General features: G+C 41.1%; 2 protein-coding genes across 2 annotated transcripts; one reads left to right on the top strand and one right to left on the bottom strand.

Annotated features, from left to right (window-relative positions):
• Positions 1-1278: 1278 nt before the first annotated feature.
• PNO1 (partner of NOB1 homolog) lies at positions 1279-7003 on the bottom strand. Its single transcript, XM_058801414.1, has 7 exons — positions 6683-7003; positions 6451-6600; positions 4761-4844; positions 3202-3262; positions 2603-2720; positions 2015-2085; positions 1279-1564 (listed from the first exon to the last, which is right to left on the bottom strand). The coding sequence occupies exons 1-7, from the start codon at positions 6854-6856 to the stop codon at positions 1497-1499; spliced, it is 726 nt and encodes a 241-aa protein (XP_058657397.1). The 5' UTR covers positions 6857-7003; the 3' UTR covers positions 1279-1496.
• Positions 6926-13918, top strand: DNAAF10 (dynein axonemal assembly factor 10). Its single transcript, XM_058801412.1, has 8 exons — positions 6926-7143; positions 8103-8203; positions 9284-9414; positions 9875-9976; positions 10720-10835; positions 11174-11308; positions 12174-12271; positions 13000-13918. The coding sequence occupies exons 1-8, from the start codon at positions 6952-6954 to the stop codon at positions 13205-13207; spliced, it is 1083 nt and encodes a 360-aa protein (XP_058657395.1). The 5' UTR covers positions 6926-6951; the 3' UTR covers positions 13208-13918.
• The last annotated feature ends 9573 nt before the right edge of the window (positions 13919-23491 follow it).

Raw genomic sequence — 23491 nt, 5'->3', positions numbered from 1 at the left:
TACTACAAAACTCCACAGGGTGCAGTCTGCTGAAAACGACCAGGGGTCATTTCAGTGTTTCAAGACATGTTGAGGTTGTTTAATGGCACATCTGGTTCTCTTTGCTAAATGTTCAAAGTGGATAACCTACTTTGTTTGAAATCCCTGTGGAAAGTGGTTTTAAAAACAAACCAACCCCCCCCTAACATTAATGTAGGTGGAGAATAAAAGGCAGTTCATGTCTCAGAAAATGTCTGAGCTTTGTGTTGATGACACCAGCCCTTCTTGCACAGGTATACCCTTCACAGCAGCTCTGTGCTGTGCTCTTTGGGGTGCAGGTGTTTGGACCTTCTGTGTGCTGCCCTCTCCCTTCTACTGCTTTGGGTCAGTGTAGGTATGCACCTAATTTAGGATAAATGTCAGTTTTGTGTGCTCTTGCATCACTCTCCTTTATCTTGAAGCTAATTGAAATAAATGACATAAGCAGCCAAGAAACAGAAAATGTAGTGAGCAGGTACATGTGCCTGGAGCTGCTCAGAATGCACACACTGTCCCCTGTATCACTCAGACTGCTAAACTGTGTGTGCTCAAGGTACTCCAGCAAGTCTTTAATCTATTCACAACTGAAGGCCCTATTCTGGAAACTTGGACATTGACCTAAATACTTAATTTGCTTGTGTGTTTGATAATCTTATTTCTGTTTTCATTCCCAAACCTGACTTATATATTTTGCAAGACATTTTACAGAAGGTTGCCTGGCAGGTTTAGGAGAAGAGGGTTCATTTTTAAATCTTACTTGGAGTGGTCACTCTTAATTTCTCCCCCTACTTTTACTGCATTATGCTGCTTATGTAGCATTTTAAGGAGACACACAGGACCTTACAGTTGTTTGTTCTCTGGTACACTGGAACATACTTAACCTCATGGCTCTTGGCTCCACTAGGCTGTCCTTACAGATAATTTGTAGGAATTAAGAAATCTATATGTGTGCAGATTCAGGATTCAGTTCAAGTGTGTTATTTACCCCTTCATCTTACTCTTTTCATGTGATGCATTGTTCAGCAGCAGCACTCGGTGGACAGCCTGCCATTGGACTCTGCATTCCAGTTGACTCCTTCTTCTTTCAGGAAGATACTAAACCATGATGTGTGTTTATAAATGCATAACTCTGCCAATTCCTTTAGGCTTGAAACATTAAACACCAAGGCTTTCTGAAGAAGCAGCGTTTTAAGTCTGATATTCAGAAAATCTGTAATGGAGCAGGTTTTTGTTTGAGGCTGTTCAAGTAAAATCATGGACTTTTGATACAGACAGTTTAAAACCTCTTTTAATGACTAGACAGAAACATTAGGTGTGTTCAAATCAGACCATATGTCCAAAGTCAATCAGACTCCACAAACAGTTGTAGTTTTCTTCTGGGCTTCGAAATCCAGCAGAAAACTGATGGCTTCTGTAGCTCTCAGTTTCTCCTGTGTTCAGGAACCTGGACTTCCAGCCCCAGTCCTCGGTGGTGCAGCTCAGAACCTCTCAGCTGCTCTGCTGGCCACTGCCCTAATATTGCCATAAACTTTGGATGGAGGACTTCCTGCAGAAGAAGGCACAAATCTACTCAAGAAATGTAATCTGTCACAAAAATGGATGTGTTGTGCTCACGCTGTGTTAAAAGTGGAGAACTAAGCCAAAGGGTGAGAAGGATGGGCAAGGTCAGTCACCATCTTACTGCAAGTGCAGAGCTCAAGTTCTGCTTTGAGTGGGTTGCTCCCTCTGGCTTTTGAGACCGTTTAGGGAATGCTGTAGCTAAATCAAAATGCAGAACATCTTTCTGCAATGTGGTGAGGGTTTTGGAGCCAGAAAGCAAGTCCTGGATTCCCTGCTTCTCCCCTAGATTTTTCTCTTAAGAGCAACAAGCCAACTGCCAGCAAGCTATTTACTCCAAATATAGGTGTGGACAAGACAGGGAAGAGGGTGAGAGCCATAAAGCAGTTTCTCAAACTGCAAGATTCATATGCAGTGAAGATTAAATAAGAGGACTTACCTAAAATTAGATTGCAAATTGCTGTTCGTGCCATTTTAATGTTCTGAAAAGATCCCAAAATATGAATTTTTCTGTAGAAAGAAAAGTAGCAGTAGTTAACAGTAACTGAAGAGATTGCACAGTTAATGGAGAACTGGAGGTTAGAGATAAATGTGGAATTTTTTATCAGTGTCCTAGTTTCTTTTCTACACTTGTAAACAAAAAAAACCCAACCGAAACCCACAAAACCTACAACATAAGACCTGTGCTCTTCTAAATCCTTTAAAAATAGATTTTACCATTTGCAGATTTAACAGTGTAGCAGCTTCAGGAGGAAAACATTGCTGTGTTTGTGAGTTCAACTTTGATTATTCATAAGAAGGAATTCTTATGCTGTAGGGAGTGACTGAATTCTAGATGCGCTGGTGACACCATCATTCTCATAATAAAAGGTCAAATAATTTGTATTCATTAAAATAGTCTCTTAAATATTTTTTCTTACTACTACTCTATAGTTTCATAAAATTTAAGTTATCTTTGTTTCTGGCATAGGACATGGATTAGCTGAGGGGTTGTGCTTTGCCTAGGAGGAAGTCAGTCTGTACTTACGTGTCAGCAAGAACGATGCGTGTCCTGGTCACATTTTCTATGGTGAATTTGGTTTTTCCACCTTTTCCTGCTATTCTCCCTATTGCTCTTGACAGATGATCTCCTTTCAAAGGTTTGACTGAAATGAGAATAGCATGACCAGGGTAACAGCAGTGGTGTGTATTCCTGTTAATACTTTCCTTGGTCAAGTTGCTGGAAACAACTTGTGCCAAGTACTACAAAACCAACTTCACTGGTCAACACAGATCCATCTGGATTTCAGGTTTTTTTTGACTAGTAGTGCACACTGCAGCCAGTGCTGACATGGGGTTTCTGGCTCACAGAAGTCTCCTTTAGAACTGCAGAGAAAGGCAGTTTATGTTGAGGAAATGGAGTCAAAGTGCACCAAGCTAACACTGGTAGAAATAAAGTAGATCAGGTTTAGATCCTACTCTACAGGGGACTCCAAGGAGTCCCAGTATTACATAAAATTAGATGTTTCTGACTTTCCTGATCCATGAGGGCAAGCGATAAAAGTGGAGCAGGGGGAAAGAAAAACTAAATCCATAGTAGCAGGATGCATACATGACTTCTTGAATGCTGCATCAGAAAATACTCACCATCTGTAACTTCAAATGACTCCAGAAAAAGATCATCTAATCTGATGAGAGCAAGGGCATCCTAAAAGAGCAGGAGATTTGTTATCAGCAGTTATTTTTTCCAGTAACACAGTGAAAGCTGCTGTTCTCTTTATACACACAACCTAGTAAATAACAACTAAAGTTAAATCCACTTTTTTTTAACAGCAATACAAATATTTCCATCTAGAGAACCCTACACAGGCTTGGATGTCCCTGCATTCAGCCCTGCCTCCCTAGGGCTAGTGGATCCAGTACAGGTCTAGAGCAAGGAGCAGCCCCTGCAACACTGAAAAAAGTGGGTTTGTTTGCTCCAACAGGCCCAGTCCTATTTAGTATCTACTGATAATCTGGATGAGAGTCCACCTTTAGCAAATTCACAGATGACACCAAGCTGCAAGCACAACTGGTGATCTGCTGGAGGCTCGGAGGGCTCTGCAGAAGGACCTGGACAGGCTGGATAGATGGGCCAAATCCATTAATACAGGGTTTAGTAAGTCCATGTGCCAGGTCCTACACTTTGGCCACAACAGCAACCAGGTAGAAAGGAACCTGGGGGTTCAGCTGACAGCGGGCTGAATACAAGCCAGCAGTGTACCGACATGGCCAAGAAAGCAAATGGCATCCTGGCCTGGATCAGGAACAGTGTGGCCAGCAGGAGCAGGGAAGTCATTCTTCCCCTGTACTTTGCATTGGTTAGGCCATACCTTGACTATTATGTCCACTACTGTTTTGGGCACCCCAATTTAAGAAGGACTTTCATATGCTCGAATGTGCCCAGAGAAGAGCAGCAAGGCTGATGAAGGGTCTGGAACAAAAGTCCTACGAGAAGTGGTTGAGGGAGCTGGAGGGGCTCACCTGGAGAGAAAGAGGCTCAGGGGAGACCTTATCACTCTGTACAACTGCCTGAAAGGAGAGTGTAGCCAGGTGGGGTTGGTCTCACCTCCCAGGCAACCAGGGACAGGACAAGAGAACACAGTCTCAAGCTGCACCAGGGGAAGTTTAGGCTGGATATCAGGAATAAGTACTTCACAGAAGGAGTGATTGGGAACTGGAATGGGCTTCCCAGGGAGCTGGTAGAGTCACCATCCCTGGAGGTGTTTAAAAAATGACTAGATGTGGCACTCAGTGCCATGGTTTAGTTGATAAAGTCATAGGATGGACTTGATGATCTCAAAGGTCTTTTCTGACCTCGTTAATTCTGTGATTCTGTGAGTTTTGCACAGACTGGAGGTTATTGGCTTGGGCTTAAGAAAAATGAGCAGTCTCTACCAGTGCAGGGGACCTCAGAGAGAGATTATTCCTTTATGCTTGTCTCACACAACCTATGTTTTCTGTTTATGTGCTGTTTGTAAGCTACTTTTTTATCCGGCATTATCTTAAGAAACTGGATGTCTACTCCAGTCACAATTTCTAGAAAACAATGATTTCTAGAAAACCACCTAAGGATTTTTCTCTTTATTTCTTATGGTAATTTGCAGAGGCCAGGGACAGACCAGTAAACTGGAGCAATCTCTCAATCTGGTTGTTAGGAGACTCACCTCTACTTGAAATCCAAGTATAAAGGCTTTCACAAAATCAGCTGCTTTTGTCAGAGCACTGAGATCCTTTGTCTCTTGACAAGTCTGCAAGACAAGAAGTTATGTTTGCAAATTAAGACCAGGCAAGTTAGGATCAGAACTTTAAAGATCAGCCTGCACTTGGAGGGGAGAGAAGAGAAAAGCTGCTGAAAATCCATACCACCACTGACTGAGTAGAACCCTTTTGGTGGAGAAAACCCAAAAACAACACAAACTAAATGGCAACAGCAAACAGCAGGAAAAAGAGAAGGATGGTGATGGCAGGAGAGTTATTCTAATGACAATATTCTAAATATACCTTAGCAGATGAATGAAATTAATTTCAAAGTTTTATATTGATGATGGATATGGGCAAAATAAAATTACCTTGATTAAGAACAAAACTACCTTGTTTTTCACCAGACATCATTTCATATCAAAAGGTGGTGTTAAAAATCCCAGGGTTTTCTCCTGCACAGTTATGGAGTGAAACTGCAGGAGTTCCTGCTCCTCCCTACCTTTCCCCTGAGGTTATTTCTAGGAAATAAAGTAAATAAGGGATAATTCTGTCACCTTTCTTCAATTCCTGCCATCAAACTTGTGATAACATTTCATTGTTAGGAAGCAAAATTCCTGTTGTATTTTCACTATTACATTGGAAGATCTCTCATGTCAGTGGTGCTAATACAGTGAGTTGTACGTCAAAACTTTAGATATGCCCTTAAAAATTCCTGGTGTGAACATTCCTCAAGAGGAATAAGGATAAAGAATGAGTATCTACAAGAATTACAGGTTTATACTGGTGTCTGTGCCCTAAGGTATTCCATTGCAATCCATTAAAGAAAAATCACATGCTATTAAACTATGGGCCCTTACTGTCTGCCACAAACAAAGGCATTAGGAGATTCAGTGCCCCCTTAAAAGATACTGTTTACTTTCACGTCAGTATTTGGTAACCTTAAATAGCTGGAAAACACTGAATTACAAAATTGTATCTAAGACATGGATGAAAATTCTTCCTTCACGTACTTAACTTTCTATAGTACATAATTTTCTCCTACAAAAACTCCCCCAGCTTCTGCTGGCTCCTTCTGGAACGGATCTGTAGTTTTGGATTTTACTTGCAGTAATTACTTGTTCTAAGCAACAACTGCCAGATGTGATCCCTGGGGAGGTGACACCACACAGTTTCCATTTTTCCAAGCATTAAATGGGATTTACGACTTCTCTAGTCTTTAATCTGTGGACCAAGAACAACCATGAGAAGAGGCCCTGCTTTTCAGGAGGCAGAATCATAGAACGGTAAGGGGTTGGAGTGGACCATAAGATCATCTAGTGCCAACCCCCCTGCCACAGGAAGGGACATCTGTCACTAAACCAGGCTGCTCAAGGCCTTATCCAACCTGCTTTGAACACTGCCCGGGTTGGGGCAGCCCCAGGGAACCACTTCCAGTGTCTCACTACTCTCACAGTAAAAAAATCTTTCCCAACATCCAAACCAAATCTTCCTTCTTTCAATTTGTAAATGTAACTCCTTGTCCTGTCACTACAGTTCCTGACAAAGAGACCCTCTCCAGCTTCCTTGGAGGCCCCTTCAGACACTGGAAGGTGCTACGAGGTCTGCACACAACCTTCTCTTACCGGGGAAGGCCCAAGAAGTTGCTCCCCTTACCTTGATCTCAACATTTCTCGTTTTCAAGTTGAACCTGATTTGAAGCTGCAGATGCTCCACAATGGGCGTGAATATCTTCATCCAGTTCTCCTTAAGCGGCGTGTACCTGTTGGCCGGCACAGGGATCTTCCTCAGCTCGCCTTTCCCAACCTGCCGGGGGCGAGACGCAGCAGGCCGTGAGGCGGGGGACAGCGGACATGCGGGAGCGGCATTTCCCCGGCACCCCGCGTACCCCGAGCGCCTCGGCAGCCACGGGTGGGAACGCCGGCCGCTTGCTGGGCCGCGGTCCCGCCGTGTCCATGGCAGCTCCCGCCGCCGGCTCCTCGCCGCCCGCCCGCCGCTTCCTCCGGCTCCGCCGGGACACGACGCTGGTGAAGCCGCCGCTAGCGGCCGCCTCGGTCTCCATGCTGGCCGCGGAGCACACGTGGTACGGCTCTCGCCGGAAGGGGCCGCCGGGCGCTTCCGCCGCAGCCGCCGGGGCAGGGGAAGGAGCGGGGCGGGATGTCGGCGGTGCTGGGTCTGGAGCGGCCGCAGGTGGTGTCGCACGTCCAGCAGGCGCTGAGCTACACCGTGTTCGATTGCAAGTGGGTGCCCCGCAGCGCCCGCCTGATGTGCCTGGGCAGCGCCGCCCGCGGCACCGGCATCATCCAGCTGTACGAGCTGCACGGAGCCCGTCTGGAGGTGCTGCGGGAGGTGAGCACGGTCCCTCGGGAACAGCTGCTGGGACGTTTGTCCAGAGCCCGGGGATAAAAGACAGGAGCTGATTTACGTGTTAAATATGCTGATTCACTGATACCCCGTCGTTTCTTGATAAGAAACGCTCACCACAATTCCCTGAAAGGTTGTAGCCGGGTGAGAGTCTCTCTTTTCCCAGGCAACTGCTGACAGAACTTAAGCTGCTGAGGTTTCGATTTGACATTAGGAGGAATTTCCTCACAGAAAGGGTGATTAGACGTTGAAATGGGCTGCCCAGGGAGGTGATGGAGTCACCGTCCCTGGAGATGTTTAAGGGAAGACGGATTTGGCACTCAGTGCCATGGTTTAGTTGACAACGTAGTGGCCGGTCACAGGTTGGACTCGACCATCTCAGAGGTCTTTTTCAACCTAACTGAGGCTGTGATTCTGTGATTTTGTTCACTGCTGTGTTTTGTAGGTTGTTTTCATGTGTTGTGTTATGGGTTTCTGGTTTCTGCCTGTGTTTAGCTTTTTTGGGAGTGTTTTTTAGTTTGTTTGTTTGTTTTTGGTTTTTGGTTTTGTTGTTGAGGTTTGAGGTTGGTTGGTTGGGTTTTGGGGTTTTTTTGGCTGGTTGGTTGGTTTTTTGCTTTTTGTTTGGTTGGTTTTTTTCTCTCAGATTGACCTCTGAGTGTTCACTTCTTCTGAGACTTAGCAGTTCCTCAGGTGCATAAGGCCCCACTAGGCCACAAGCAGAGTGTTTTCTTCCAGACCAGTAACCTCGGCCCTCTGCTTTTCTGTGCACAAGGATGAAACTCAAAGTGCAGCTTGCCTTCAATAACATTTTGGTAGTATTTTGCACCAAATATCCCATGTGTGTTTTGCTGACCCTTGCCCCTGTGCAGTCCTGAAAACTGTGTGGCCTGCGGGTGTGTTTGCCTTTTCCATGTGCTGACACAGACATTTCCTTTCTTTAAAAGATCGAAAAGCCCAAACCTGTAAAATGTGGAACTTTTGGTGCTACATCTCTGCAGCAAAGATACTTAGCGACAGGAGATTTCGATGGAAACCTTAACATATGGTAAGCATTTTCTGGAAGCATTTTTACTTGGTATTTTCCATGTCTGTCTGAACAGAGGTTTCTGTTTGTGGATTTTGCATGAGATGCTCTCCATGCTGCCCATGTGTGGTTGGGACCTGGTGCAGGCTTCGCTGGCTATTGTATTTGGACCATGCCTGTTTTGTAGAAACAACACAGAATTCTGCACCGTGTTTAATTCAGTGCTGCTTCACTCCCATCTTCTGTGTGCAGCTACAAAAACCTGTTAAAGTTCTGTGAGGTTATCCTCTGATAAAGGCTTTTGAATGGATGCATAAGTACAAACAAGAGGTTGTGTTCAACCTAAATTTCATGTCCAGATTAAATAAATATTTTTAATCTTGACATTTCAAATACTTCCTCTATGTCCCTGAATTATTGGTGTAATTAATGTCTAGGTAAATTTATGGTCAAATAAAGTAGTAGTGTCAAAAGGGGATTTTTTTATTATCATTATTATATTGCCCTGTGTCAAGGAGCTACTGGTTCTTGTTGGAATAGCAAGAATTACATGGACAGCTACTAGTTGAAATGTAAAATAAAATTCTGAAGGATTCTCAAAGAATGGGAATTGGTGGGAAAGAATCATGAAACTCATGGCTGGATACAACAGTCACCTATTATTACTGAAGTTAGCATTAATAATGGTCACCTATTATTACTGAAGTTAGCAGTAGTCAGAGCTAGGTGAGGATCAATGAGCCAAATTATTTTATGGACCTACTGAAAGTAAAGACACTTGTAGTATCTTGATCTGTAGTGTGATTCATTTTTGAGCCCAGCGTGTAAAACTGGTCCTGAGTGGTTGCTGTGGTGAATCTCACAACTGCCTTTACAAACAGGGAGGTTCAGAACAGAGCCAAACCTTTTGGAGCAGTCCAAAGCAGTAGCCAAAAAAGGAATCAAACAAAGACTCATGGTTCTTAGTGGTGATATCCATATTTGTTCTCACCGTTAATCTGAGCTTTTATGATTTGTGCTCAAGTTTCCTTTCATTTTTATACAAATCCTGAGTGTCAAGGAAAAATGCCATGTTTTCTGTTCTTTTTCTTTCTTGCCTAGGAATTTAGAAGCTCCTGAAATACCAGTGTATTCTGTGAAAGGTCATAAGGAAATCATAAACAGTATAGATGGTGTAGGTGGCTTAGGAATTGGGGAAGGTGCACCAGAAATTGTGACTGGCAGTCGAGATGGTGAGTTAGTGAACTCTGCAAGTCTTCCCAGTTCGTGTGAGCCTGCAAGCTCTTGATGGCAGGGCATAGTCTGCCATCTGAACTAGTTACAAGCTGTAGCAACTAGTTCTTTGTACACTGTCTTTTGAATCTTTCTTGGGACCCATTTTCTCTAATTCTTCTAGAAGCCACAGATAAGCAAAAGGTACTGTTGTCACTGGGCATGAGACAGAAGGAACACAAACCATAATAAATGCAAAATATCAGCCAGAGAAAATACATCTTTAACAAATGCTTTCACCCTGTTTCTGTGTAGTTCTGTGGTTCTTTCTTATGTCGACAAAACAAAGTGCGGCTTGCTAGAGTTGAAAGAGTTGCTCCTGTCTTTTGAATGATTAAGATGAAAAGCAAAGGGCTTTCCTGGGAAGGTGAACACAGTATGACAATGTATTCCTAATACAAAATCTATTGTCTTTCCCAGGAACTGTGAAGGTGTGGGACCCAAGGCAGAAGGACACTCCTGTGGCTAATATGGAACCTCTACAGGGGGAGAGCAAAAGAGACTGCTGGACTGTGGCATTTGGTAATTGATCAGACTATGACCATTCCTCCCTCTCACATGACTGTGTTTTGATGATTGTCAATGTATTTCAGGATGTTATGGAATACTTTATTTTGTATGGATGTATAAGTAGCAGGTTTTACTTTTCTACACTTGAAAATTTATGTGTGGGTTTTTTTCTTCAAAATAAACCAGTTTTGTGGGTTTGTGATAGATGGGTTTTGGATTCATTCTCTAATCACTTTTGGTCACCATTTGTAGTTGGACTTGATCATCTTGAAGGTCTTTTCCAACATAAATGATTAATGATTCTGTGGCTTCACAGGTAAGCTGTGCAAGCTTTATTTATGTGCCTAGAAATGTAAAAATAGTGTATCTAGCTGTGTGGTCTGGAAGGAGTGTAAATGTTGCCATGTACAGGGAGCTCACCACTGTTGTAGTGTAGCTGCAGCTACCAAGCATGAAGCAGTTAATTTAAGAGAAGTCCCTTGATTAATTAAGAGCAAATTGAAGAAAACAGCAATGGTTGATGTGAGCTCTGCATTTTTCTTTGGAGAGAGCAAAGTTGCTTGTGTCCTACACAAGATTTTTCTAGACCCTTCAGGTTTGAAAAGCATCCGGTTCAGGACATCTTAATATCCCAACAACTTGTTGTTGTTCTTGTTGTTGTATAAATGGAAGTTGAAACTGTAGGCCTGGAACTTCTGAAATTTACAGGCTAAAGAGGTTTTGTGTTTTCTGGTAAATTCTCTCTCTGTGTCCAGGTAATGCTTACAATCAAGAGGAACGTGTTGTATGTGCCGGATATGACAATGGGGACATTAAATTGTTTGATTTAAAAACCATGTCACTACGATGGGAGACCAACATTAAGAATGGGGTAAGGAAATCACAAAAGTGTTTTTCATTCCAGCTCCTATGTAGGATGGAAAAATTAAAAGAACTCTGTCTGTGTGAAACTTACCCAGAAGATGTTTCTGCTGAGAGTGTACCAAGGAATAATTTTCTTTAGGTTCAGCATGTTGTACCCCTCTCATTCTTGATGAGGACATTTTTCAGTGGATTAATGTTTTCAGATCAACATGTTTATTTCCTGTTTGATGATGATATTATTGTGGAATTAAGCAATGATTAATACATATTTACAAATTACAAAACACCCATTTTTTTTAACAGTGACTAAATTACAAGACTGAATTTATCTTGTTCTATATCCAGGTTTGCAGTGTGGAGTTTGACAGAAAAGATATAAATATGAATAAGCTGGTGGCCACATCGCTTGAGGGAAAATTCCATGTTTTTGATATGAGAACTCAGCATCCAACCAAAGGTTTTGCTTCTGTTTCAGAGAAGGTATGGGGAGACTGAGAATTTCTTAATAAGAGACAAACTTTCTAAATTCTAAATTACTACAGGTGTAGTACAAATATGTAAGAAATGCCCAGGTTACTTCATAATTTTTTGTTTTGTTTTGTTTGGTTCGTGTTGCTTTTTTGGGTGGGTTTTTTGTTGTTTTGTTGGGGTTTTTTTGGTTCTGTTTTGGTTTGGTTTTTTGTGGATTTTTTTTTTTTTTTTTGTTGTTTTTGGGTTTTTATTTGGGTTTTTTTGTTTGGTTGGTTGTTTTTTTTAGTGAACAAGATCTGGTGGTAATTCAAGAAAAGGCGCTTTTATTGTGAAGTTCTTTAGGACTTCCTTTTTTTAGAAAAGGCTGAGTTTCAACTTAGTATCTCTTAGTATTTTCTATACTATCATTCAGAGCAGATAAGGTGTTGGAGGTACTTGATTCTGAATCAAAGAATTTTTTTTGAGAATAAAACAATAAATTTAACTTATTTATTTATAAATAATTTTGTAATAAAATGTGAAAATAGAATTTGTTGTTCATTTAGCGCATTTAAGCTTTTCCTAGTGGACGTTTGCAGACAGATATACATTAAGTCAGAGGACGTGTTGGGGTTTTTCCCGAAGTGGTTTCTGTTGCCAAATGATCTTAGTTCCCTGGCTGAGGTTTGAGTTGTTGACTGTGTTTTGTTTGCACAGTGTAATATAGTCCCTTCCAGTAATGATTTTAAGAGATATCATACAGTGAAATTAACCATCCACTATGGGAAGGCTGGCCTCTTTTCATACAAGTGATCTCTTTTTTAAGATTCTGTGTCCTTTCCAATGAAGTTCATCTCCAAATGACTTCTGTACAATGCTGATTTCCTTTTGTTAGGCACAAAAATCTACAATTTGGCAGGTTCGGCACTTGCCACAAAACAGAGATATATTTATGACAAGTGGAGGATCTGGGAGCCTTCATCTCTGGAAATAGTAAGTGATCACTTCTCCAGCCAGGACTAAGAAATAAACCATTTAATGTTTTAAGAAAGAATCTTCCTGAAAATGATGAGTGGGGTCCGGCTTCCAACCTCATAATATGTGGTTAAAATTATTGCTTACAAATGCAGTAGAAAGGGTGATTTCAGTGTCAGTACTTGATTTGGAACCTTGAATTAATCCCTGAAAAAATGTTACAGCATAGGTGAATCTTGCCCTTGTTGTCTTCATGTAATGAAGATCTAATTATATCCTTGGTTAACAAGGTGAAAAATGGAAAAAAATGAGTTTCTTAAAATTCTAATATGGTGTCAGTTACATCTGAGAAAAATATTGAAAGCCTTGACTTAACCATTCTTATATTTACATTTTCTTACATTACATGGAAAAATAATTTAATAGTCCTACATGCAATTAATTTGGTGCATTAAGTTTCAGAAGCATAGTTGTGATGAAAGTTTTCTGGCTGTGGTAAAAGCCAACCAGTTAGAAAATGAAGATCTGTAGGATAGGGGTGTCAGGATTCAAAATTTCCCACATCCTTTTTTCTTTCATGAAATGTCTACTGAAGTATGCAGTGTAGATATAGCTGGATATGATTATTCATTACTTTTAAGACATTTAGTTGCCTTATCTGTAGAGCAGGAAATAAAGAGGATTATGATGTGTTTGTATCAATACATTTCTAAGTAGCTGTTTTTGTTTAATTTTCTCATTGGCAGTGAGTACCCAGCCCAGCGCTCGAAGAAAGATTCAGAAGGATCTGAGATGGGGGTGGCAGGGTCTCTTAGTCTCTTGCAGAATGTGACTCTGTCAACACAGCCCATCTCTAGCCTGGACTGGAGCCCTGACAAAAAGGGACTTTGTGTCTGTGGGGCTTTTGACCAAACTGTGAGGGTGCTGATAGTTACAAAGCTTAACAAAATTTGACAAGAAAACTAGAATTTCTGATGAGAAAGCAATATAGTTTGCAGTCTGTAAATATGGGTGGGGGAGCCGTTCTATTTCTAATTTAATTTCTTCTTTAATAAAACTGGATTAAAGAAATAGAAGCCAGATTTTTCTATTGAAAAATCAGATACGTGCAATCAGAGTTGTTTGGCTGATTGTGCTGTCATGACTTGAAGTTGCCTGGGCACAAAATTTAACCTTCTAGAAATGTGAATTTACAATGAAAATAAAATGTGCCTTTGTGTTAACACAGCTCTGTAATTGTAGAGTTCACTTGGATTTGTGTTCAGTTTATTCATATTGCAAATCTCTTCATGCTTGTTAAATGCTTTGGCTTTATTATATATAGTGTTGTCCATGTGCATTCATGCAGTGGGAACCACTACAGAAACTTGTTGTGTTACTGGATTTATTAATTAGAATGTTTGTTAAAGTGACTTAGGATTCTTTACTACAATGGAGAAATTATAACAAAGGCTAAAGTACTCAGGTTTAAAGGAGTAAAGTTTTTATTGAAGATCATACTGAAATTAAACTATCAAGTAAAATACACTGTTTTATTATTTTAGTTGGGTTTCCTATTAAGTTTATATGTTCTGTTGCTTTTATATCTGTTTTCAACTTGATATTCTACAAATAAAATTGTGTAGTGTTTTCTTAATATGAACAAAGTATATTATTCAAACATCCAGAGATTTAGAGAAGTAATGTATAGAAAAACCTAACAGGCTAATAAAACCTAAACTTTGTGGAATGGAGAAATCCTTCATGCCTCTGTAGCAGAGAGTGGGCAGGAGGAACATTACAGTAGACCATAAGTAAAGTGTGTCTGTGGAAGTCCTTGGTTTTAGTAGGTCACTGATACTCTCCTCTACAAACTTAGGTTCTTGTATTTCATATTTAGCAAGGGCCAGCAGGGATGAAAACACAGGCAATGTAGGCTAAATATTTTGTGGAAGACCAAGATTTATGAGATTCATTTGTCTTCCCTAAGACTTGATGGTTTGCTTTTAAGTGTAATATTTAGTATCTGATTTTTTTGACCCAAGTAATCCCATCTCCTTTTGTGTGTGGTGTAATATTGAGAGCATATTCTGAAATTATTTCAAATGTTGTCCTTCTTAGGGTGCATTCCAGCAAGAGGGAACTATTACTCTGTACTCTTGGCTGCAGCTTTGGGGGTGTGGAATTCAAAGAATTCAAGTGCTTTGGGTCTAAAATGCACTGTTCAAAGACGGCTTCCATTAGCTTTGTGCTGTAAATGAAATATACTCACTGAAAGGTGTGAAAGGCTGTGGAAATAGGTAGAAGTAAGTTTTCTCTCTTTAACAGTAACTAAATCAACCACAGAGTGAGGGAAGAAAAAACTCTCAGTGTAGGTACCTGCAAGGGAAAACAAAATCTCCTGAGCATAGGACTGGGCTCTTGGTGCTATTTTTATGTACTTGTCCTGCAGCAAAAATGTCCCTTTTTTATTCAAACAATTCTGGGGAGATCTCCTAGTTGGATACAACTTAGAGCAAGAGCTATTAAACAACAATTCTTAAAGCTCCATAGGCCTCAAAAATCTAAAATGTATGTTACCTCTGTGCACTTAATTTTGAGATTAATTTTATTCCTTGTTTTGTAAAAGAAGGAATGTGTTCCCCTCTACTCATGAGGGGAACACATAGTTTCATGAAAACATGACAATTTGCATATAAGGAGGTTGCAAAAAACTGAGAGCTGGAGGAAAGCACAGATGGAAGGTGGTGTGTCCTTGTTCCTTAAAGGTAAGTGGCTGTACCTGTGTACCTGCAAAATGAAAGACAATTACTGTCTGGAGAGAAGAGCTGTTGCTTGTGCCTGTACTGTGCATCATCTCCTCAGCAGATTGGATTTCTGCTTCTTCGAGGCTAAACCAGAAAAAGCTGCCTGTGGCAGCCCAGCCTGCTCTATTTATAGTCCTTCCCCTTCTTGCTGAAGTGTGGCACCTTGCCTCTGCAGCCTGCAGAGCTGAAGTGTGTTCTAAATAAAATCATAATGCATCTGAGATGTCATGCCCAGACCAAATGCTCTCTGACGCAGCTCCGAGGAGTGCTCTGGAAAACCCCTGCCTCGCCCAAGGCCAAGAAATGGAATGTGCTCCCAAATTTGGAGTGACTGCATTTACCAAGTGTATCTGCCTGGCAGCTCTCGCTTGTTTCCTGTGCAAACCACCCCTGTGTGCTCATGGAAGAAAAAATCTGTTTACAGGCATGACTGCAGCCCATGTACAGGGACATATTACACACTTTTGGGTTTGTGCTTTGTGGGTTTTTAATGAGATGCTGCCCAAATCCTCATCAATCAGGTTTGGGTCTTCTGTTTCACACCAGTATAGTTCTTTTGAATTTCACAATTTATACAGGTCCTTGGAGATTACAGCCCTCCAAGGTTTCCATGCATGGAGTCAGTATTTGCATACAATATATAGTTTTCATCACAAAAAAAATAAAGGTAATTTACAGTTGAGGCATGACTTGGACCAAATTTTAAGCAATGTAAGGCAAGTTGTAACCCTGTATGGGAAGCTACAATGCTGTAGCTCTCATCTTTTCACAGCCACTCATTCTTTTAGGGACATCATGGAATTGGTACAAAGAAGGAAGATTGGAAATTGCACAGAAAAAGAAAGAAAGAAAGAAAGACATGCTCTTCAGTGATTCCTTCAGAGACAGCAGACACAGCTTGTCCATACAGTTAGATTCATCTTCTCCAAATTATTGCTTTCAAATAGATCTGATAGCAGAGAGGGATTTTTGGTTAAGCTGACTGATCTGTAAGAGGCTTGTGGCCTGCATTTTCAACTCTGTAATGAGGTTGTCTAAAGTTGGTATTGACAAAGCAGCAGGAAAATACACTGATTTACTGCTTTTTTTACCCCATTATTAATCCTGCATTTTCTTGCTCGTGATGCTGTTACTGTAGAATTTTCAGTAGCATTCACTTTAAACAGAACTGCCCACTCCTCAAAAATGTTCAGACCACAGTCTGTAGATCTAGCATGTATTTAAAGCCTTTATACATGCCAAATATTGTGTAGTACCAAACTCAAATCCCAGTACATTGGGCAAGGGCAGCTGTTTACTCAGGCAGGAGCCAAGAGCTGCACTTGGAGTGCAGCACCAAGCATGGCTGTGGGACTGCTTCTGGCAGTGCAGGTTCAGCCCAGAGGAAAGACCAGATGGGATTTCTGTGGATCTGGGCCAGAGCTATGCGGCGACTTGGTGATGGTGACCAGTTCTAGCCTTGGCTGTGACATGTTTCCATTCCTTCTGGCCTTTTTGGGAGCACCTGATTTCCACAGCACAGCTTGCCATGGGAGTTACACAACATTGACCCACAGAGGACACTGGATTAATGTTTCCTGATGGCTGCAAGAGTATCCAGAGTCTCAAGGGCACTGAGTAGCTGCCCCACATTCTGGTCTCTTTCCTCCTCAGCCACCAAAAAGACAATTGTCACGAAATTCTTGCAGGATCCTGCAGGAAAGGTGATCACAGCAGGGCATCTCTTCCCAATAGTATTCTTCAGTATTACATTCTTACATGGTTGATCTGGGCCAACTGGCCCAGTACTTTGTTGGTATGATTCAGGACTATAGCATGAGCAGGAGCTGCTTCTAATAGGCAATATGTGTGTGGCAGCCCTGCTTTGGAGACTAGCTCAATTTCACAGTATGGGCCCACATTTTATCAATCAGTCAGTCTCTGAGCCAAAGAGTGAGCCCACTGATGTTTAGCTTAGTACAACTACAACCTCTGGGACAGATTTCTCTTCAAAGAGTAATTTTCTCTCTTTCCAAGAGATCTCCCCTTCTCCTGCCTGTACTCCCCTGCCTCCGTGATCTTAGTTAAATCTTCTGTCACCATCTCCATGTCTGGGGATTTGCAGAGGGAGCTGAGGTGCAAAACCATGTAAGGACACATGTAAGTTCCCTCTTCTGTTATGCCTAGCAGTAAAAATAGCCTGTGCAGAATGTATGGATTGAGGTTCCCTTCCCAGAACAATGTCTCTTTCCACTCTTCTCAATGTGCAGGCGGCCATCCAAGGCTGACACTCTCTGCTTCACACCCTGACTTCCTTCTGGAGTAGCTATGTATGTTAAGGAGTGTTTTGATTTTCTAGAGCCTAATGATGGTGACAGAAAGGTTGAGCCTTTATAGGTGAAAAACAGGGGGGTAGGCCAACAAGTCAGATAACTTGGTGGAAATCTATTAGAGATCATCCATTCAGGGTGAAGAGGCAGATGAAAGACTCTACGCAGCTGAGCATTTCACAATTGCTAGTCCTTGTTCTTGTGGGGGACTTCAACTTAACAGATGTCTTCTAGAAATATAGCAGAGAGAAAATAGTTGAGAAGGTTCCTGAAGTGTGCAGCTCAACAAAGAGTGTTGGCTAGACCTTGGGAAAAAAAGAGTTTATGACCTGTGGAAGAAGGGGCAGGAAACTCAGGAGGACAAGAATGTCATGAAGTTTTATGGTGGGAGAAAATTAGAAGGGCCAAAGCCCAAATGTAACTTTACCTGTCAACTACCACACAATAAAAAAATCCTTCTTAAATAAATTAGCAACAAATGGAGGGCTAAGGAGAATCTCCATCCTTTATTGGATGCCAGAGGAAACACAGTGACAAATGATGAAAGTAAAGGCTGAGGTACTTATTGCCTTGTTTGCCTCAGTCCTGAGTAGAAGACCACAAGTCACAAGTCTTACAAGAAGCAGCTGAAGGAGCTGGGGTTGTCTAGCCCCAGCTCTGGAGAAAAGAAGGCCCAAGGGAGACCTTATTGCTCTGAAAGGAGATTGTAGCCAGATGAGGGTTTGGATATTCTAGGTAACAAGCAACAGGATAAGGAAATGGCCTCAACTTGTGCCAGGAAAGATTCAGAGTGGATATTTGGAAAACTTTCTTTGCTGTGGTGAAGACATGGTAATCAAGCTTTGGAAAAGCCTGCCCAGGGAAATGGTGAAGTCACCATCCCTAGTGGTATTTAAAAGGACCATGTAGATGTGGCACTTAAAAACATGGTTTAGTGGTGGACTTCGCAGTCCTGGGTTAACTTGATGACCTTTCCTAAGGATTCCTTTCTAAACAGTGGTATGATTATATGGTTCTTCAGAATGACAGTGAAGCTGAATATTTTTCATCACTATGAAAAGTCCATCAGCAGCATAAATAAGCACAAGCAAGCTCTCCTAGGTTGCTTGTGATTTTAAGGTTATGAAACATTGAAAACATTCTGAAGTGAGAGGACGTGTGGGTTGCAGAAGAGCAGTAAAAACCCACAGAACTGCACAGCAATTGAGACATGATGGGACCTTTTCATGTGACAGTGGATCAGAAATAGTAGCTCAGCCTGTTCACCAGATTACATTGTAGCAGTTGCTCCCTATTAGATTGACTGTTACAGCCTTGCAGCTGAAACTACCCTTTCCTTCAAGTAAATTTCTGGTTAACTCCCTAAGTCCCAGTTGCTTTTGGAGTGTCTACTTACAGTAAAACTCACCACTGGCAAAATTCAGGTAGATGCAGCTAATGAAACCAGTTCAGTTGCCTCCCATGCTAAACCTTTCATTTTTAGGTCATCAGTCTTCCTGCAGAGATGACAGACACTCTCCTTGTTTCTTTCTAGCGCAGCTCAACCAGGCAGGACTTTGTGGCCTGTTCAGCAGATGTGAGGGACAGTCACTCCTGCCTTGCAGAAGACTGTGATAGCACAGGCTTGTGGCATCTTTATATCCAGCAGTGTTTTCCCTTCCTCCCACATCCTGCTGTTGCAGAGTGCATAAGGAACATAGCAGCAGCCACACTGGATTAGGCCAAAGACTTCTATCCTGCTTCTTCAGGGGGCATGTGCATATAAATATTAAATATTAAATAAATATTAAAAAACACTTTAAAATGACAACTACAATTTGGGCCCTAAGTTTAATTTACTCCTAAAGTTGTCTTAGGCTTTCTGCTAAAAGAGAGTATAAAATACATGATTATATTGGATTTAGGCACAAAAGCTAACAAGTGAGACAGGTGGAATTCTAATGCATTTAAAAATAAACCTCAATTTCTAATACAATTTGCTTCCAATCTTAGTAAAAGAGAGATAGTGTAAAAAAATTACAGTTTTACATACTAATTGGAAGAAATGCAATCTTAGAATAGTATCAGAACAAATATTCTACACGATAGATTGCTTTCAATTTATTTTTACAGTTTCCATATAGAAATGTATTGAAGCTAATATATATATATATATATACATTCAGTAAATAAGCCTTTGTGTGTAAAGTAACCCAGTACTTCACCACATCCTGTAATTTAATCTAGCTGGCATGAACACAAGCTCTTTTGATCTGTACCAACTAGCACTATCTTAGTGTAGATCTCATACTCCCTATCTGTTGTGCTAAAAACGCTGTAATTAGGGGGCTTAAGCTAGTCTTATTGAATTATATTATTTTTCCTCCCTAAACCAAAGATACATCAATCTCAGTTTCCTTCTTTCTGTGTACTTTTGCATCTGTATTCTGTATTTTGATTAGAAATCTTATGTTTTCAAAAGAGAAAAGAGTCTGTGTTCAGTAGGTTTAAAGCCATTCTAATTCAATCTGAGTGCAGAAAAAAGGCACTTCCAGAGCATTTTAACTGAAAGGTGAGTCTAAGTTCACTTGGGCTCCGGCTGCCACACATGCTGCCCCTAAGTTCAGCAAAGTGTAACAGAACATGGAAAATTTTGGAGGTTACATTTCTTTTCCACTGTGCTAATGTCACCACTATAGGATTTTTATTTGCTGAAAATGTGGGTTAGCCTCAAGACTCTCTTCCCCTTCTCACCCCATCTAGCAAGTAAGAAAAACAAATCTGGCAACCAGATAGATACCTTGGTCTCTCTGGTCTCACCATGTGCATCGTAATAAATCACTGTAAAATCTCTAACTGTGCCCTCCCTCCCTGCATACATCTGGTCTCAGCAGAATTCAGGCAGAGACAATTTCCCACAAACAGGGCATTGAGCCAGGTAGCTGCCTGTCACTGTCCTTTTAGAAATGTCTGTCTTCTGATTTACCAGAGGAAACATTGGGTACTCACCCTTCATCCACCAAGGAACAAGTGCACGTCAGGCGACACTGGCAAGCAGATGGATGTTTGTGCTTCAGTTTATTCCTGCTACACCCTCTTCTGGTAACTTGCTGTCTGCCCACACATCGGATTGCAGATTTATTAGATTACACTGCAAATTCATTAGATTGCTAATTCATTAGATTACACTGCCAAGAAGTGGGCCTCACAATAACAAAATGTCTGTTCCAAAAGACCCAAGGTGCTCTTCAGACACATGTGTACTAGACACATGAACATCTCCTGTTGGGATTTTAGCTGACTAGAGACTGGAAAAGTACAAAGCCGTAGCTAATTCTAAATCTTGCACCTGCAAAGATAACATGTCCTTGGGCCTAGCGGAGTATGATAAAGAAATAGACAGCGAGACGTGAGAAGTAGAGAACGTAGGCCCTAAGGAATGAGGAAGAGTTAATGGTATAGTTTAACCAATAGATTGCTTGGCTTACAGAATATTCATAAGCTTATTATTTGCTGTATAAGTGTTTCATGCTTTCTTCAATAAACCGGACCTGTGATGAACCATCTGGTGTCCTGGTCCCCTTCCTTCGACAATCTCCCAAACTGGTCTGCTTGCCAAATTTTTAGTCTGATTTTAGAGTCTGTATTTTTATCCTGCCAAACGTTTATTAACCTTTTTGTTACAAGTAGCTTCTAGTAATCTTTGTTATATTCACACCAGATTCACAGCAGAAGGATATAGGCTAAATTTTTTCATTTACATTGTCTTCTGCATGACATCTCCCACAGCTTTTTCAGTGGCGTTCTTTCAGGGAGATGGAGTTGCTATGGCTGGTCTGTATGTCAGGCTCTGGTTCTTTGCATGACCCAGGCTGTATAGTGATTCCAGTGAGGCCAAGACTACAGGATTTGGCCTCCACTTTGCTCCACAAAGAACATAGACTTTGCAGGAATCATTATGTTGTATGTACAGTGGATGAGATGCATCATAATAATGCAGTAATTATTTTAAAGATGCTTGTCACTTTGACTGCTTCGGCAAAAATATTCAGGGTTGTTTGATCTTGTTTCAGGAATGATTGAGAAAAGTCAATAATCATTCATAGGCCTCTCAAATTAAATGGTTTCCATTAAGTACCAGATGCCAGTACAGCTTTTTGTGGATAGACTTGTCTATAGATATCCATATATAAAATAATAATATATTTTCAGAGTGGCACCAGCATAAACCATTTGCATTATATGAGCTGTATCTCAGTCAGATTTTGGCTGGGATAAATGTGGATTCTTAACTCCTCACTCACTGCTCCAGAAAACCAAACAAGCAGTGCAGCCACTTTAAGCAGAAAATGAATGCTTTATACCTAATAATCTCCTGAGTGAATTGGCTCAAGAAATTCCAAGACTTGGCACTCAGTGTAGGCACTCAGTGGAGGAACTCCATTAACTGAACAAAAGTCTAAATCTGTCCAGAGCCAGTAGCAGCAAATCTACAACAAATGTAAACCAGTAGAAGGAGACAGAGCCACACTGTATGACCAGGGAATACAGAGCACAATCTGTACTGCATTAATGCTCTACATGGTTACAATCTTCTACAAACAGAGTTGGCTGAATCTGAACATTGATCAGCACGTGTTGCATTTCCCTTTGATCTTGTAATTGAAACAAAATATTGTGTTTAGGAAATAAGACTCTGGCAACAATTTCTACCTAATATTTGGCAAATCAATTAGTCTATCAATCAAATCCCCTCTCTGTATTTCCTGGTCTGTGACATGTGAATACTGAGGTACGAATGAACTAAACATATGTTAAGTGTTCTAACCTCCTTGTACACATTTGGTATACTTGAATTGCAAAGTATTATTCTATTTAGGAGTGCAGGTCTTGCTAATTCTCTGTTACCCTTCAGACTGTTCCATTTCTGAATATTTTTTAAAGAAAACTCTCCTAAATTCCCTTTTATTTACAGTGCATAATTTTGTATTTGTACTAGTAAAAATGAGCATGAGGAAATAATTAAGACTGTGTTTTTTGAAAATAAGAAATGTCTACGAAAATGCAGTGAAAAAATTTTATTATTACAACAAAATATTTGCACACAGTAGGGATACCATTCTCTACTCCAGTGATTCTACCACCTGTACGTGTCCCACATATGGCTGAAAGGCTCTTAAATAATCCCTGTGTTTTCTGCTTTTATAATACACATATGCAGCCACTTTTGATTGAAACTGAGAAGTTAAACTTTCAAATCTCTTTCAGGAAAAGGAGGCAAGATGTAAACAAGTAAAAATGTCATCTGAAGATTTTTAGATATGCTTCCTACTGGGACTAGGGAGAAAGACTCTCATTTGCAGTACACACTGATCTAATTAGAATTAACATAGCATAGCACTTAGATGATGTAAACCAGCTTATTAAAAGGAAGCTCACTTTTGTGGTATTTTTTTAAGTATTGAAGGTGCAGGGAAGTGCACTGGAGCTAGGTAAGATCCCCAAGTTCTACTCCTGTTTCCCCTAGAGATATAGCTCTACTTTCCCCAGCCTTGAACTGGTCCTTCTCCAGACAGGACCTGTTTTTCTCTTTCTCTAGATACTCTGTTGCTGAGCAAGCCAGCTCAGCACATTTCCCTCAAGCAACCAGCCAAACCTTAGTCAGCCACATGCAGGCTCCCGGTAACCTACTGAGAGGAGGCCCTCTTAACTATGATGAAGGACTCCAGCAATCTTATCTTGGAGGGGATAGGCTTCAAAACCTAAGAGGTCTTTGGCAAGTAATGGCAATACTGTTGATGCAGATACTGACTTCTGCTTTACTATTTATCAGAATGTAAACCTGTAAAATGCGGATCTTATCTTTTGGAGCCACAGATGTGTTGGTACAATCTTCCAGTCAGTGAGCTCTTGCAGTGGAGAAATATTAATCCACTGCATTTTGAACCCAGATTTATTTGCTGAAATCTTATAGAATCCTAGAATAGCTTGGGTTGGAAGGGACCTTAGGGTTCCTCTAGTTCCAATCCCCGCCACTGGCAGGGATACATTCCACTGGACCAGGCTGCTTAGAGCCCCTGCAGCCTGGCCTGGAACACTTCAAGGGATGGGACATTCACTTCTCTGGACAACCTGCTCCAGTGCCTCACCACCCTCACAGTCAA

This window comes from Ammospiza caudacuta, chromosome 3 (assembly GCF_027887145.1).
Source record: "Ammospiza caudacuta isolate bAmmCau1 chromosome 3, bAmmCau1.pri, whole genome shotgun sequence".
Classification (NCBI taxonomy): Eukaryota; Metazoa; Chordata; class Aves; order Passeriformes; family Passerellidae; genus Ammospiza; species Ammospiza caudacuta.
The sequence above is the reverse complement of the archived record's forward strand: the minus strand, read 5'-3'. Positions and strand labels throughout refer to the sequence as shown.

Excerpts from the sequence above, each read along its gene's own strand:
- PNO1 (XM_058801414.1), bottom strand. The coding sequence starts at position 6,856 with ATGGAGACCGAGGCGGCCGCTAGCGGCGGCTTCACCAGCGTCGTGTCC. Across the intron at positions 3,263-4,760 it reads TACTTGGATTTCAAGTAGAG|GATGCCCTTGCTCTCATCAG; the intron begins GTGAGTCTCCTA and ends CTGCTCTTTTAG. Across the intron at positions 2,086-2,602 it reads CGCATCGTTCTTGCTGACAC|AAAAATTCATATTTTGGGAT; the intron begins GTAAGTACAGAC and ends TTCTTTCTACAG.
- DNAAF10 (XM_058801412.1), top strand. The coding sequence starts at position 6,952 with ATGTCGGCGGTGCTGGGTCTGGAGCGGCCGCAGGTGGTGTCGCACGTC. Across the intron at positions 8,204-9,283 it reads GATGGAAACCTTAACATATG|GAATTTAGAAGCTCCTGAAA; the intron begins GTAAGCATTTTC and ends TTTCTTGCCTAG. Across the intron at positions 11,309-12,173 it reads TTGCTTCTGTTTCAGAGAAG|GCACAAAAATCTACAATTTG; the intron begins GTATGGGGAGAC and ends TCCTTTTGTTAG.